General features: G+C 24.8%; 1 protein-coding gene across 1 annotated transcript in view; it reads right to left on the bottom strand.

Annotated features, from left to right (window-relative positions):
- The window catches only part of LOC111642403 (transmembrane and TPR repeat-containing protein 1-like), a 65788-nt gene that overhangs the window by 20935 nt on the left and 26715 nt on the right, over positions 1 to 18138 (bottom strand). Inside the window, exons 5-6 of the mRNA XM_023388750.1 lie at positions 8543 to 8648; positions 6971 to 7074 (exon numbers count right to left, since the gene is read on the bottom strand). Coding sequence (XP_023244518.1) covers positions 6971 to 7074; positions 8543 to 8648 — 210 coding nt within the window. The remainder of the gene's footprint in view (positions 1 to 6970; positions 7075 to 8542; positions 8649 to 18138) is intronic.

The following is an 18138-nucleotide window of genomic DNA, read 5'->3' on the forward strand; positions in this document are numbered from 1 at the left end:
TCAATTTTTTCTCTTTACGAATATCCTGCATTTTCTGTATATATATATATAAAGCTAATCAAATATAATAGCATATACATTTACTAATTGAATAAAATTCGAATCTTTTTTTAAATTTGTTTTGCAAACAGTGATTTGTTTACAAAATATATATTTTTATAATGAAACAATAAACTTTGCATATTATATTTTCCAATTATTTTTTTAAAAAATATATATTAAATCTAAGTTATTTTTAAGGATAAAATATATGGTTACTCCATAATAATTTTCCTCTTATCATATTTAAGAAAAAAAGGTTCTTATATTTTAACTAAAAAAATCAATGCATTAAAATGATTTGCTGAATTTATTTGAGCTGCATTTTTATCCTTAATAATTATAATTTTATAAAATATTCGTATTATGATTTATATATAAGAAACGTGTTCGAATTTAGAGAAGAGAAAAAGCGATTGGAAGAGCATGATGCCGATTTATGCGATAACATCTCGCGTGTCATCCACAATTTTTAAATATGAATTCCATCTTATCAAGCACCTGCTTTCTCAGTTTGTACATGTATTATAATACAGAGTTTTACCATTTTTTTCATAAATAAAATAACGCTACCTTTGATATATAATCAATATTTTATAAATACGCACGTCATAAAGAGCGTCTCGCTAGTTTTTGATATATAATCAATATTTTATAAATACGCAGAATAGTGGAAACACGTAGAACTTTCATTCAGATAAAAATGATATAAAGTCTTTCAAATGCACATTACATTAGCAATCTTCTATATTTTCACGATAACTTCGAATGGAGGAAAACCTTTTCTAAGTCTAAATAAATGATAACAAGAAAGCTTGCTTACAGTATTCACTAGTAAAGTATGAACGATCGGAATGATACCTTTCTTTTTTTTTTTTCTTTTAAATTAAATAAAATCACATAATTGGGAAAGTGTGACAGTTGTTATGACGTTCCATTAAATCCTTATAGGAATTAGACGAAACAGAAATGAATCAATGAGAAGAGGAGCGAACTGTTCTTTCCGCAACAGCGATTGCACATCAAGACCCTATTCTCCCAAAATCTATCCAGTTATATACACTTTATATGGTGCGATAGACACATCGAATCCATTGGTGCAGAAATAGCCGAAAACGTATAGTTAAAAGACTTTCAACTCCCTCCACCAAATTAACGGAACGGCGATTGGTTGTCACGCACGAACGATCACGTGTCACGATCCGTCACGCTCTACCAAACACTATATTCCCATCACCGTTTAATCTAGAGAGAGAGAGAATCGTCGAGATTATTTAATAAGTTGCACCCGAACTCTCGATTGGTACCATTGTTTAGTTTCGAACCGAAATCTATCTACGCTGCTTTGGTCACGTTTATAAGCTTTGATATAGTAATTCCCTCCGAAACGAGGGTCAATCGCGTGACCAATGTCGTTGATTCGTATGAAATGGTTTGTAATTCTCTGGTTCTAATTACAAATTCTCCACAATTTGAAATGTAATGAGATAATGAAAATCTCTCTCGCTAAATCGAATTTTAATGCAAAGAAAGTGTGATTAAGTCGAACAATAATTTTTAAAATAACCGAAAATTTCTGTAAAATATTGTTTTTTTTTTTATGCTTATGTTTATCGTAACGAATGTGTCTCGTTAAATATCATTAAAATATTTGCTAATGTTAATCGAGCTTCTTCATTCTATAATTAAATCTTTAAACATTATGTGATTAATTTTTTAAAATTATTTTTAAAAGTTTTAATTCTTTTCTTGTTTTTAATATTCTCAGCTGTCAAAAATACGCAATTTAAAAATTATAAGTAGAATTTAATAATAATAATTCAGAAAGAAAGATTTTACATGAAATAATAATGTTATTTCATTAGAATTGATTCAGTTTGCACATTTATTTATCTAACACCGTTCTCGAGAACGGTGTTAGATAAATAAAAGTGGAGACAATACACGAAAAGCTTAGTGGCAAGACGCCCCTATTAACTGTATACGAACTTACTGGCTAGACAGGAAATCACATAATTTAAATTCTAAAATTTTCCCCAGAACAGAGTTACATAGATGACTGGCATGACTCTGTTGTTACGAGGAAAAGTATGATGTACAGGGGCAAGACACTACTAATTTGAGATCGAGAGCATATATTTTAAATTTAAAAAATTATTTAAAAATGTAGCCCGGCATTTTGACAATGTCACAATAATTTTTGCTACTTTTTTAACAATAATGATGTTATTTGCTCAATATTTAATAAAAACTGACAATTTTAAAGGCAATTTGTTCGCAATAAAAATGTTTATATCATTGCACTAAACGTTAAGCCCCAGTTTCCAAACTAAAGATTTAACTAATAAACTTTACTTAAACTTAAAATCTTTTAAGACTAAAAAAAACTTATAATAATAAAGGTAAGAAATTATTCATTTCAACTTTATTCATATCTAAACAGCTTAAACAAGTCGAGAAACTTAATTTTAGTCATCTTTAAATAGAGAAGAGCCTACTCAGAGATTTAGAACGACGTATTTACACATAAATAAAAGCATTCAGCTTCATTTATATCATATTACTTTGAATATAAGACGTGATTTTTCCACATTTCAGAACTTAAATTTGAGGTGCTTCTTCGAGATATTCTTTGTCACTTTTCAAAAGCCTGTATGTAATGAAAATTTTATATTACCTAATTACTTAATACTCTCTATTCATTATAATTTATTTTAAACACGTTAATACTATTTTTCTTTTCAAAGAATTCCTTTCATTATATAATTTACGTATCAATTCATCTACTGTATTGTGAATAATTATTATTAGCAGGAACCCGTCGAAATTAACGGTTTATTCATTCAATTAAAATACAATCAAAGCCGGAATTACTCTATTACTTATCAATAATTCTGTATAAGAATTGAAAACAATTACAAAATTTTAAAAGTCTCTACAAAATTAGTACTTATTATTAACTTCGTAGGAAATGAACCTGTGTTTAATATATTCTAAGGAAATGTCATAAGAGTTATTTTATTATTTGAAATTTCAAACTTTCTTGACTACAGAATTATCTGCGAGTATATTTCAAATACACCCTCTGAATTATAATAAGTCGTCATTAATTCTTAACAACTACGGCATTCTTAGTCAAGTCTCTGGCTTCATTATTGTCAATTCTTAAAATTTCTAAGAGCCATAATAATAAATATTATAATATAAGCATTGGAAAACAAGAAGATTAAACTACTCAAATTTAAATTTGAATATAATCTCAAATATCTTTTAGCAATTTTTAAGTAAAGTCTAAATAACTATATTGATCTATTCCCTGGAGTATTAACTCCTTTCATACGAATATGAATACTTGAAGGAAAAATAAATTAACTTTGTCATTTCCATTGTTTGCTACGTAATATTACATTAACATTTGTTTAGTTTAGAACTTTACCTAGGACAAACATTGATATTATTTGTTTCTTTTATAAATTTAAGAATAAAAATATATTAAATATACTTTCGACACGAATGAAAAATTATTTTTAGAGAATATTCGATCGAAAAAGATTGTTTAATTTCACCGATCAATCTTTAAAATCTGATAAAAATTTTCGTGTCATTAAAGAATTATAATAAGAATTTCTTGATTAATTTAAAGAAAATATCTCGTTACATAATATCATTGAAAGAAAACTTTGTATTGTCAAGTAATTTTTATTTTCTGCTTAACTTCTGAACAAGTTTCGAACAGAGAATAATTAAAGAGAAGACGTGGCAATTAAGAAAACTGTCATAAATTCGATTTGTATAATGTTCAAAGTTTGTAATTAAAATTTTGAAATAGAAACCTGAAGTAAAATAAATAATTAAAGAAATTCGATTAAATTATTTTTAATCTTTTCGTATTTACCAGTGTGAAATTACCGGTACCCAGTATAAAATTAAGCTTCCAATCCATGCCATTAATCGTTTATAATTTATATTAAATGTGACGAGAAAGATAATTTTTATAAATAATTAAAGAATTTTAAAATTTAATCTTGTTTATTTTGATATGTATTGTTGAATAACATTATTTTAAGAGTATTTTTGGAAAAATGTAAATAAATAATTAATGAATTTACGATGTAATTTTTCATGAGAAATATTAAAATATCAAATAAATTAATTAAATATTTTAATAAAATATTTATTATTAAATGAATAATTTCTTCAATCTAAATAAGATATTAGTCGAAATGTGTTTTAATGATGACAGCATTATATTTCTTACAATAATTGCTTGAAAACTGTATATATTTATAACCACTCTGTGTTCACATATATATATATAGGGTGATTATAAAGTCCTCGTGCAATTTTAAACTTTTCAAACAACTTAAACAAATCCTTTATCCTATTGAAAATGGCGACAATAAGAGAAAAGATTAACTGTATGTTATAGCTTATAGAATTGAAGTCCATGATAGCTGTGGGATGCAATAAACTTTAAGAATTATCTTTTTATATAATACATTTCTTTCCAAAACTATTAAAGTTTAAGCTTGTATAAGAACTTTATAATCGCCCTGTGTTCGGTTAGGTTATATCTAGGCGACAAGCAGCTAAGTAAGCAGACTAATAACGTAGACCGTTTCTTATGAACGGTTCATATTCTGATGCTTGCTTGACTCCATGTAGTCCAAGAAGCCAATAAAACCAAAAAATCCAATCCAATATGAAACGGACTATGTTATTGGTCTGTTTACTTAACTGTTTGCCACTTAGATGCACGGATATTTTAATAAAATCCAAACAACCAATTAGCATTAAGTATCTGCAGTTTTAACCAATTGTCGTTTAAAATCAGTTTCAATTACTATCTTACTTCGATCGCAGAGGACGACTTATCTTCATCAAAACTGAAAAATATTTTTTCACTTTTCAGTGAAGAATATTATAATTATTTACTGTATACTGTGATACATAATATAAGCAATTAATTTTTAATTAATAAACATTTTTATTAAACATTTAAAAAATTGATAAGGGCATTTAAATATATATAAGAGTATTGAATAATGTAAATGTATAAATTTTTATAGAGGAAAAAATTATCGAACGGGAGCTGATTTGAGAAAACAAAAGGGCAAAGTAAAAGGTTATTGTAGTGATTGTTCTGGAAGGTGAATTCAGTATAAGAAAAAAATATTTATTTTGCTTCGAAGATAAAATTTAATAAATAAAGCGAGAAGAGCATTGAATAGGACAATGGAATAAGCGTTGTTTTATTTTCTAGATAACTTACAAGATTTCTTTTCGTTTATTATTATGAGATAAGATTAGGCTTTCAATATAAAAATTTTATACTTTATAAGTCTATGCAAAAATTGATTCAAGTTTAAAGTACAGATTTTCTTTCGAAATGAAAATTTATTTCACTATAAAACCAACTTACGCCGATTGGAAAGTTGAATTTTCAGTTATTTATTAATCGACTAAAGTGTTACACCTTTCGATTCAGTGAATAAGCGTAGACTATTGTAATAAGAATAGGAATGACAAAAAAATTATATATATTCAATATTTATAACTCTTTAAATTGTGGATTTTTTCAATAACTTTATCCTGGAGGGCATTAAGAGTCTTTTTTTCATACACATTATAAGTTCTGTCAAACTCACAATGGGCCCAATGGTGAAGGAGTGTCCCCAATATATCCGAATTAAATTACTCGTGAAAATTTTTGAGGATTTGACCCGAATACAAACTGGGATTTCTCAAAATTTTAAGATTGACACTTTTAATGCCACAGCCAACTGTTAAACTGAGGGCTAAAATTATCATTCTGTGGAGCTGCAAAGAACAAATTATGATTGAAATTAAGTTTAAACAATTATAAATGTTCTTAACATACTTTCTATTAAAATATTACATTATAAAGTTATAATGGAAAGCATGTTAAACATAAAACTGAATATATTATATACCAATTATTTTATAAATAAACATAATCTAATTTAATTCACATTTAAATATTTAAAAAAAAACAATAAATAATTGAAGCAAAGGAATCATATTTTTCCATTAATTAAAATTAATCTTTATTTTAATTATCTATTTTCATTGAAATTTTTGATATGACAGCTTTGTTTTCTTAATAAGCATATCAAATTTTAACTTCATTAATTTTTCGCATCTATTTACGACGACAAATATTTTCTCATACGGAGAAATGCGTTTTAACGTATGAAATTATTAATAACAAATGTAATTTAAAGAATATTTCAAAATCAATACAAAGTATTCTAATTTAGCTAATAATTCTTGAGATTTTAATTAAATTTTATTTATAAGAATTAATTATTGTAATTAGTTAAAGTACAAATGAATAATTTTATAATTAAACATTTAAAATGTATTTTTGCTTTTATTTATTTTTCTTTTTTGTATATTGCCTTTCTAGAACAGACGGAGAAGGGTGAAAGATATAGTGAAGAAGTATTTTTCTAGGCAGTCATAGAGGACCGACAAATATTTTTCTAGCAGAGCAGACTACTCAAGCAAGATTGACGTTCCTGACAGTAACATGCACTATTCTATCAACCACAACCCTTCATCCTTGGACCATTCGAAACAAAAAACAAAAAAAAAAATTAGCTATATTTTCTACCTTATGAATGTAACATTTATTAAAAATATAATAAATTTCTCTTTACGAAAGTAATTTTTTTAAGAAAATATTTAAATCGTGTACAATTTTCAAAAGACATATTCGTTGATAAGTTGATCTCGTAAAGACAATCGATTGTCAATCATACTTTTTTTTTTAAAGGATAAGATAGTGTTTATTTTAAGAAATATTTAATTTTTTTTATATTTATCCAGGGAAATATATTTTGCATAAAATACAATATATTGAAATAATATGGTAAATTTTCTAAAATATTAATATCTTTTGACTAACCTGGTGAGAAGGGAAGAAGAAAATGCTGCAGGATTGTCTTGATTGGAAAACTGAGGCAGGGTGCCGTGTAACATCCAACCTCTAAATCCAAGTAGGATTAACAGCTGCAGAAATAACAATTTTTTTTTAATCTGGGAAGTTTATAAATTTTCTTATAAAGTTTTTAATAAACTATATTATAAACTGTAGAAATAAAACATAGAATTATCATGTTAATATGTAGTTCTACATCAGTTAAATATATAGCTACTATTGATCGCCTATTTTTACTTCTGTATCTATGATATCTTCCTCAAAGGAATTGCTCTGCAGAATTGTAGGACTAAATTAATGTACAGTACAGTACCTATTCGTTCTTTAATGATATAACTTTAATATTCGTGCTATACGTATGAAATATAAATGTTAAAAATTTTATGGTTGATATTAATAAATTAATTCAAAAATATTAATGTCATTATTGTTTGTATACATTGATAGAAAATATGAATAATCGAACAGAGATTGCTTATATATAAATATTTTATATATTTTTAAACCTGAATTTATTTAAATACTGTAATTTTAACATGTTTATGTATACATTCTAATTGTTTTCTAAATTTTCCATATATCTACGTATTTATATAATGTTTTAATAACATTTTTATTCTAAATGGAAAAGAAAATTACCTTCAGAATTAATCTATATACAGTAAAGTCCGAAAGTCAGTTAACCATGTAAACCATTCGAAGGTATCAAAAGACTTTAAAAATAGTTATAATTTAGTTTGCAAAGGCGTTGTAATTTGTGCATTGAGTAGAAGGAACAATTGAACAATTTAGAACGATTAAGAACGATTATGTAGAGTTTTTAAACCATAAAAGTATTTGAATACGACTGCAATTAAGTCTTTACAATACTTTATGGTTAATTGACTTTTGAGCCACTCTACATATATCTAGACTTATGTTTTACTACTACTCCACTTAAAACTATTTAATCGTTTTAATTCTAATAGCTTAACTTAGAAGAAATAATTTAATGAAGCTATTATATAAATAAAAATTATATAATTTAATATAAAAAATTTTATTTATAACATTTCTATAAATAAATAATAATAATAGCATAAAAGGAAACGTTATTTTTATCCTTCTATTATCATCCATATAATGCCTTCAAAATTATCTCATAAAAATAATTATATAATATGTTATTACATTATTTATAAAGTCTATATAATGCTTTTCAATACAATACATCCGTGTAAACATTATTATTTATTAACGCAAAGAACATTGAAATTATAATAGATTTAATTAATTTTTAAGTCGGTAGATTAAATATATTCTGGAAAATTTCAAATATTAATTCAGCAAGATGCTTATGCATACGTTAATTCAACGTTAGACATTTTAAAAAGGGTGAAGCAGGTAACACTTGGAGAGATCCACGGAGAGTTAATTTGACAGATAAGTCGTTGGGGTCCATAATCCTTATATTTCAAAGTCGGGTTAAGTAGCAAGAGTATCATTTACGAAAATTAATGTTAATATGAGTATAACAAATAAAGAAAATGATTATCATACCGTAACAAGAACGATGAGACATCTGGAATCGGTACAGTTCTGTATGAACAAATAACGAATCGTCGAAGGTGATGTTCTTAATCCTTGAGGAGCTTTCTTCGTCTTCCTACAAAAAAAAGCAATGTGTTAGATCGATATATAAAGAAATATAGGCTAAAAATGTGCATATTATGCCAAAGAGTAATGTTTCGTGTAACATCTCTTCGCAGGAAAAAAAATTCTAAAAAATTGTAAGGAATTATAATAAATAGCGATATTCTTACATATATGTGATTCTTCTATTGTTCAGTTTAAAATTATTAAAATAAGAGATTTTTTAAAATTATTAAATGCGTGTAATTTATGCCAAACAGCACTATTAAAATTTGTGCTTTAGATTATATTTATTAAATTCTAAATGAGAAAATTTCTTTCTATATAATTTCATACTCGAACAAATTTTTCAAAGTAGTTTTCTTTTATGTATAAGAAATTTTATTTTATTTTATTTTTTTAGACCAATTTCCAAATCTGTTCGCTTATACATTTATAATGCAAAATTTGGATGGTATTTTTGAAGCGTGCAATAATAAAATTCCCAAAGTAAAAAATTGCATACTTATTATTTTTCGGAAATGTTTTATAAATATTTAAATTTGCTAAAAAAAAAAATTTATTTGAATTCAGAAAATTCCAAATTCTAAACAAAAAAAAATTGGAATAATCTTGAATGTATACATTTAAATATTCAATTTTCAATATGATATATATCATATAAATATTTACAAACGATATTATAAATTAATGATATTCAATTATATGATCTCGAAGACATCATCTGAAATTTCATATTTCAAATGTCTTCAGAAAATATGTTTATATTTCATATATTTTAAATAATATAAAAACTATATCGTCGCTATAAATAAAAAGCATTAAGCTATTTTGATATATTTTATTTAATATCTTATAATCATTTATTATTTACTTCAACGTGTTTCCCATTTATTCTTGTTATATTTTATTATCAATTTTTTTTTCGTTTTATTACCTAACCAGAGCAAAAATTAAATTCTTTATCACAAATTTTATCTAAAAAATATCCTGTAATTATCATAAAACGTTATAACGTAATTAATTTCTTATCATTTATTTAATTCGTTGATAAAATGTGCATAATATAAGAAGTTATTAATAGTTTAAAGGAAAATGAAAGAAGGGAACGTCGTAAAATGTGACATTTCTTGAGAAATTCCAATACAATAAAAGTATTTATGTAAGATTCAACAAATATATTGAAAGAATATCAAGAAAATTACAAGAAATAGAGATTGGTTTGGAAAATTGAGCAGTAAAATAATAATAAGGTAGTTTACCAAGCCTTTACCATCAATTGAAAATGCATCAGATATCTTTCAATATTGTGAGTTAGGATTTACAAAGTATTTTTACCATCGTTATCTGAATGCTTAATTCAAAAAAAAAAAAAAAAAACTAAGATCTTACTCCCCTCGTTAAATCTTTTCAATAAGTTTTCTCTTTAACTTATAGAAAATGCATTAAAGTATATAAATTTTATATACTATAATATTTTAAACTCTAACTATTTATAAACTATTTTTTAACTTTATAAATAATTAAATGTCTAATTTTATACGAATTATATGTATATTTTGTTTAAATTCATAAAAATATTTACTGTTTTATTTAATACTAGCAACTCGCATTTATTCATTTATATGTTTACTTTTATAGACATTTCACTTCTTATAATCACGATTTAGTTTACTAATCATAAATAAGTCATAGATTTTGTTTTAAAACTGTCTGTCCTTTTTGAAATTTTAATTTTTAAAATCAAAATTTAAATTTTCGTTTGGAATGAAACATTAACAACGAAAGGAAGATTTAGCTAATATATATTTAATAACAATTACAAATACATAAAGTGGCCCAAAACTCGGTTGTATACTTTAATAAAAGTTGATCCACGAGTCAGTTATTTAAAGTTTTGTAATTCGGGGCAACTGAATTACGAATAAGAAAAAGCAAACTGATATGAATTATTATTATTATTAACATAATAATAATTCAAACTAATAATAATAATAATAATAAATACATCTCAGTTAAGTGACTTTTGGGCCACCCTGTATACGGGGAAAAATATGCAAAATTTATCTATAATTAAAGTAAAAACCGTCAGTTATTCAGTTATATATAATATTTGGAAAATATTGATATATATAATTATATATTATAAAATTTAAAAAAATTAATAACTTTTCTTAATTGTTTCATATTATAATTAAAAAAATATATGAGATATTTGGAAAGATATTTGAATTTTAAATTAAGAAACATGAATGATATAAATTTTTCAGATTTTGTTTTTCTTTTTTAAACTAAAAATAACATTAAATAAATGAATGAAAAATAAAATTCAATTATACCGAAAACAATTTATTTAATAAAATTTTAATTAATACACTAAACTTTTTTTTATTTTTATAAAATTTAAAACATTGCTTTCGGTAATCCGAAATTATTCGAGGTTTTCATCTATTATTTAAATTTTACATTTCCGAAACAGAAGTTTACTTTTTTTTTTTTTTTTTTTATAAAACTCTTAAGAATGTTATGTTTATTTGATTTAAATTATTATTAAATAAGGAAAATCGTAAAAAACAACAACAACATTGCTTTTCATTCTAATAAATATTTTATCTTATTTCGTAAAGGAAAACACAGTTTTCAATATCAGAAGAATCATATTATTCAATTCTCGTTTGTAAAAAAAAAAAGAAAAAATAGGAAAAAAAATAAATAAAAAAAAGATTCCGAAAACCAGGATTAGAAATTGTCTCAAAATTGTTTCTAAACAGATCGAGTTTCTGTCCAATTCTTTACTTTAATCGAAAAATTTAAGAAAGTACTCTCATGATTTCTTTCCCCCTTTCTTCTTTACTTTTAAATATAAGAATCTCCTTCGTGTTTAATCGATTTTTTTTAATTAGAATACTTCCCTTTTGGAATACATTAAAGCTATCTTTCTAACGACCGCTTTCTCATTAAAAACTGATTAAAAGTGGATTATTACATTTCATTGGCATTTAAGCAGAAATAGCTAAAGTTACAATTACGCTGCAATAATCGGTAATTAGAATATCGTTACAAGTACGAGTGTTACACGTCCACGATAAGAAATTATAAACAGCATTAAAAAAACAAAAAAAAAAATATGTTAATAATTAAGACTCATAACCGAGTAAATTTACCAAAAAATATTATAAAATTACCGAGGAAATGAAGATAAGCTATTGTAATTAAGCTGTATAACATGGATGCCAATTGATGAAACCTTGCAATTTGTGTATAAATAATTACGTATGCTTTAATAATAATAATAATAATAATAGTGTATAACTGATGGTAAGTAACACGTATGATAAGTGGATTGTAACTCAACTGAGGCAAAACTTGAATCTTAAATTGACGTTTATGTAATTAGAATAGAACGTAGCTGATATACAATATGCTGTAGTATCAGAGTTATAATAATATAATATAAATGAAACGTGGGTTAATTTTGATTTAAGTAATTAAAATAACATAAAAATTATTTAATTTTAAGATTAAAATTCGATTTAGTCTATTAAAAGTAATGCTGTATTAAGCATCACCAATGAATCAATACTTTTGAAAAATACTCCGATTAATCTCAAAGTTTTCTAGTAAAGAAATAGTTGAAACTGGTTTGAGTCATGAATCATTTCTTTGATCTAAATCAGAATTTTGAACTATTTTTAATTCATTTTCTGTGGATACGGACCATTTTCTAGTGATTTTAAACATAAATTTTCTTTATCTATATCGTATGAAACGTACTTTTTCCTTTAAAATTGGATGAAATTTCGAGAAAAAAATATTCTGGACGTATGTAACCAATATTAAAAATGAATTTTTTACTAACTCTTCTTCGAGTTTTTATTTTAAATATTACATATAACTGAATTAAGATTTTATATCAAATTTATTATTTAATTAACTAAAATTTTCTAAATTGAAAAATAAAAAAAAAATCTTTGCTGTTAATAATATCTGTGATTTAATACAGATTTTAGATGATAAGCAGTGAATACTATGTAATTATTCGAAGACGGCATTCTATTTCGTTATTCTATAGGTCTAAATTTTATTTATAGTCTATTAATAATATAGAGGAAACTGGAAAAAAAACAAGATCTAAAAACTTAAGCAATCACGATTTTTATCACCTTACTTTTATTTTGGTCTGAAGAACTATAAAAGTCTAAGATCTTTGTAATAAAGTTGTACAAGCACATTAATTTTTGTCTTTACATCATTCAATTTACTACTTAACTTCGTTGGAAATTTCGTAACTATTCATTAATATTAATTTCATACTAAATTAGAAAAGTAATAAAAACGTAGAAATTAAATTTTCATTTCTTTTTTTCTAGAATAAATTTATCAACCGAGTCTTATACAATATTGAAGAAATTTAGCTATAATGAATTCTCTTCAAGAATTTTCGTTTTTAAACAACGTTTTTTAAAGTATATTTTAAAAAATCTATGTTTAGTAAAATATTTAAATTATTATTTTTTTAAATTTAAAATTCAATTTAGATCATTCTTAAGTGAAAACTAACCATTTTAATGTGATTTTTTTTTAATTTTTAGTAATTTAAAGGGGGGACGTCTAGATTAAGTTTTGAAGGAAGTATGATGAAAATTTTAAATATTATCGCAGTATAACTTAATTATGCAATGAAAATTTAAAATATTTATGTAAATTATATATTATTCTTCAATGTACAGTATTAGAATATAATACGTAATATACAGAGACGGACTTAATATTTTGCTTCCTCTATATTATAATTTTCTTGCCATTCCTTATAGAGTGTTTCATATTAAAATGGACTCTTTTAAAATTAAGATTGGTTAATGTTTAAAAATGTTTTATGAATAAAATTAAGTTTTCAAAGATATGTTTTTTTTTTGGTCTCATTTGCCAGGTTTTTTTCCATTATGAAGAGTACAACAATTAGTGAATGGGGCCAGTTTTATGTGAATATCCTATATAATAATATAATACCCTATAATAATAAATGATATATATCAATATACGTTAAAATTTACATTTTTTTGTTTTTACTCATACTCAAAATTTTTATAAGAACACCAATTTGGTGTTTTTAAAAATATGTTTCTTTAATGTTCAGTTTAATCAGTCTTTTGGTAAACCTGACCCTGATATTATATGTCTTTATTATTATCATATTATTATAGAGCCTTATAGATAATAACTACACAGGAAGGCAATGACTACAGGCACAGGAAATATAGGATCTCCCACTTTAATGTCGTAGATAATGCACAAATAAACGCCTGTCGATACTTGGGTTTGATCTTGTATCCAATATTAGCGAGGATGTAGGAGCATGTTCAACAAGGAAGCCTTTATATAGTATTCTGTACGTTAGTAAATAAAGCATTTTTTCGTGACATAACAACGGAATTTAAACACCTTCAGCTTATTTTCTACGAGAAAACACAAAGATGATTTACATACTTCGTTTTTAAAATCCAGATATAAATAATTTGCAATGTCGTATTAATAATTTTGCTGTAGATTCCATCGGTTTAAAAAGAACAACATATTTCATACAAGTAATAAAATATTTTATGAGTAAATGCGATAAGTAAATCATGTGTCAACAGATTTCATTTGCATATCTCTCTAGCACTAGAAAGACGAAGAATAGGATAATTCTCTGTAAGAAATGACGTACAATAAAATAAGTAATGCGAAACGACGTCTTTTGATCAAGTTAATTGATAAAGATGGACTAAATATTAAAAATTCTAGCCAACAGCTGCTTTTAAATTACAATAAAGCTCCTTACACTGTGATATAAGAACACTGCGATACTTGAAAAAAGATATACAGCCCTAATTCAGCACTATAAAAAGATAACACCTACAATAGTCAACAGTATTGAAGGAATGTCGAGTAAAATAGGAATATAACATTGATAACAAATTTCTAGCCTTGCTAATTGTGACGTTGCTGATTTCATCCACGAGAAACACCAAGTGAGGTTGTAGCTAGCATTTATACATAATGTCACATTAATTACACCCACGTATTGAGAAATATAGCAAAAGCTTTTACATGAAAGACAGCTTATGTAGGTGGGAGTTGTATTACAAATATAGATTAGTATAATTCTTTCCTGTGTATTAATGTTATTGATTTAGAGAAATAAATTTGTTATCGTTTATAATTTGCTTCTTCTATTTAAATATTTAAAATAGTATATATAATATAGTTAGTTACCAGGAGTAAGTATTATTCAGTGTATAGTGTAGATGCATTTTAATGTCGCTGCTTTAAATTTAGATTGCTAACGACATACAATTTTGTATTTAAAAATTATTTTATTGTAAAATAAACGCACCACTTGCGAAGAATTAGTAAATAATAATCAGTCTTATACTTAAACCACGAGTTTCATTGTAATTGGAAAATGTTAACAGACTTATAATGGCTACGTTGATGTGTAGGCCTGGTATTTAATGAGTTTAGAAGTTCTTTGAAATCTCGCTATCTAATTAAAAATTGTTGCAGGTTACAGTCCATTTTACGTTTGCATGATACCTAAATAAAAGTGCTTTATATAATAGGATATTAAATTATATAAAGAGATAAAACATAAGAATCACCATTTCTTACAATGAGTATCTTAAATAAGCGTCAAATCTATACCAAAATATACAGTTAAAATAGCCACTCAACTACTTACTGCAGATAAAGTAAAATTTTAATTCTGTATACAGTAATACAATAACAATTAGTCATTGTTTATAGTTTTATTTTTTGAAAAATTCATTTATTAAACAGGTCTAAGAAACGAGTCCATTTGCGAATAACATAACATTTAATATATTAATAGTTTTAATTAGTTATGCATATTTTCTATCGACAACAGCATATCGTCTAAATATTGTAGAAAATTTATTAAATCTTTAATATTCACAGAGAGGTTATGTAACTTTAATTACTTTAATCAAATATATGGTAATTGAATCAATTAAGTCTAGGAATTTATTGATTAAGAGATTTAATAACGTATCAGGCATTCTTAATGAAGATTATTTAATGAAAAATTATTAAAATTAAAGTAAAAATTACTATCTCTATTTACTGTATAGGAATTATGCTAATATTGGTTAATATATATATAAAGTAAGATATAATCTTAATTACTTACTTAGAATTTTACACGCAAATGAATAACTTGAACTTATAAATTCACGTTATTTATTTGATATATTAAATATATGCTAAATTTTCTGTTATTTATCATTTGTAAATATAAAAGCGCAAGTGAAAGGTTTTTCTTATTCAAACATTTACTAGAATAAACTTGAATAAATAAATAAAATAATAAGATTATACTTACTAAAAATTACTTTTAAAAGGTAAAGATATCTATTTCCATTTCTGTAGTGGAAAGTCATAGTGATGATTTCAATAAATTTTCTTGTAGTCTTGTAGTTTTTGAAAACGTGCATTCATATATATAAGTAGTACTTAACATTAAACATATTTTCAGCGCAAAATTTTTCAGATTTGAATACTGTCCTTTCAGAAAAAGTTTCCAAAACTCCTTGTATTGAAGGTTCTGATTTGAAAATAAAGAAATTGTCACTGTAAGACACGAAGTTCTATTTGTAAATCAGGATTCTGACGTGTAATAGAAGACTTGAGAGGATGTTGCATACTATTAAAATCTAAAAGTAAACGTTTTTTTATTTCTTCCAGATAAATGCCTAATTGAGCAAAAAATGCATTTTACTACTGAAGTTTAATTAAGAAATAATGTAAGGTTTTTGTATTAGTTTTGAAAATTGCAAGTTTTCTTATGGATGAAACTACGACTCATTAGTTTTGTGATATTTTATCTTGCAGTTTTTAAGTGACAACGTTTAGATTTTCTATGAGATCAGCCAGGAAAGCTAACGTACTCATTCATTTAATACTTTATAACTTCTTTACAAATTCTGTAGTTTAGTTTTTTATAGTTTTTTTTAGAATTGGTGTATTTCGGCCCTAAAATTAAAGAAGTGATTAAGAATATTTCCAGCGCTAAACCAACATACTTCAGAATACAGAGAAATATCATAATATTCAGCTTCAACATCTAAGAATATAAGTTTTCGATGCACTCGATTAATAAGATTTATAATTTTAACAATGTCTTTTATAAGCTTCAGAAAATTTTCACCTCTTGAAATATATAATGTAGCATTGATAATATTGATATCGTTTTTAAGTAATACAAATAAACCAGTATTTTTTCATGTCATACACTTAGCACCATCAGTCACTAAACAAGAGCACTTAGTAAATCCTCCAGAATTGTTTACAAGTGAGGTAAGAGCTTGGAATATACCACACCAGTCAGTAGCATTGTGAAGTGACATTAAATTAAGTGATTCTCTTGTAATTGAGAAATCGTCATCAATAGTTTTCACAAAATTAAGAGCTGACATGTATCAGATACATCTGCACTTTCGTTCGGAGCCAATAAAAAAACCTTTATATTTTTTCCATTTTACTTTCAATTGAAGTTCTAGTTGATTATTCATGTTACAATTCTTCCTGATATTACCTTATGTACTAAAGATAAGGTTTTAAAGTGTTCTGTCTGTAATACTTCTGCCATACATATGACACACTGCATAACACCTTCAGAATTTCTGAAGGATAAAGTCTTTATTGCCAAAAATAAACACACTTCATACGAGATTTACAAGCTTATTTTATGTATGATAGAAGTTTTGAAGGATATATTTTTGTTTTCTGAGTTTTGATTTCAGATTTACAAGTGGCGTTATGGGTCTTCTCCATTTATAGTATTGTATATTTCCTTGTGATTTAAATCATGTCTTCAAATCACTTTTCTTATTAGGCATTAAAGCTTTATTGAAATTCTATAAAAAAAACATTTAACGAACGATGGAAAAACGATTAACCTATTCTCAGAATCCATCATATTTCTCTTGTTACAAGAAGTAATTGTTAAACAAGATATTTAAAATGAAGAAGAAACAAAACTACTTTAAGTTGTGCTATTATACGTCCATTAGAGAAAAGAGGACTGAAAATAATAATTTAATTAACAATTAAAAGTAATTATAGTAATTAAAATAGTAAAAAAATAAATAACGAATAAAATGCTTCGCTTTTAACTTTTCACTATTAATTATAAAATTATTAAAGGCTCATATTTATATTTATAAAAACGTTAATAACATTCAAATGAAATTAAAATTATGGTTATGTATAATAAAAATAAGATGATAATACGGTAATTAAAATCTAATGATATTTACTTTTTTCTGTTTGACGCCATTTTAGACTAGTTTTTAACTAGTTCATTATCATATGCATTGAATTTAAAGGCTATAGTCTTATAAGAAACATTTTGAATTTACTTCTTAAAATTACTTATCTTTTAAAAATCTTCTATAAAATATTATTTTGTGTACAACTTGTTAGAAAGTAGCTTTTTAGTTATT

This window comes from Centruroides sculpturatus, unplaced genomic scaffold, assembly GCF_000671375.1.
Source record: "Centruroides sculpturatus isolate CEXI.00-Female unplaced genomic scaffold, Cexi_2.0 scaffold1562, whole genome shotgun sequence".
Taxonomy (NCBI): Eukaryota; Metazoa; Arthropoda; class Arachnida; order Scorpiones; family Buthidae; genus Centruroides; species Centruroides sculpturatus.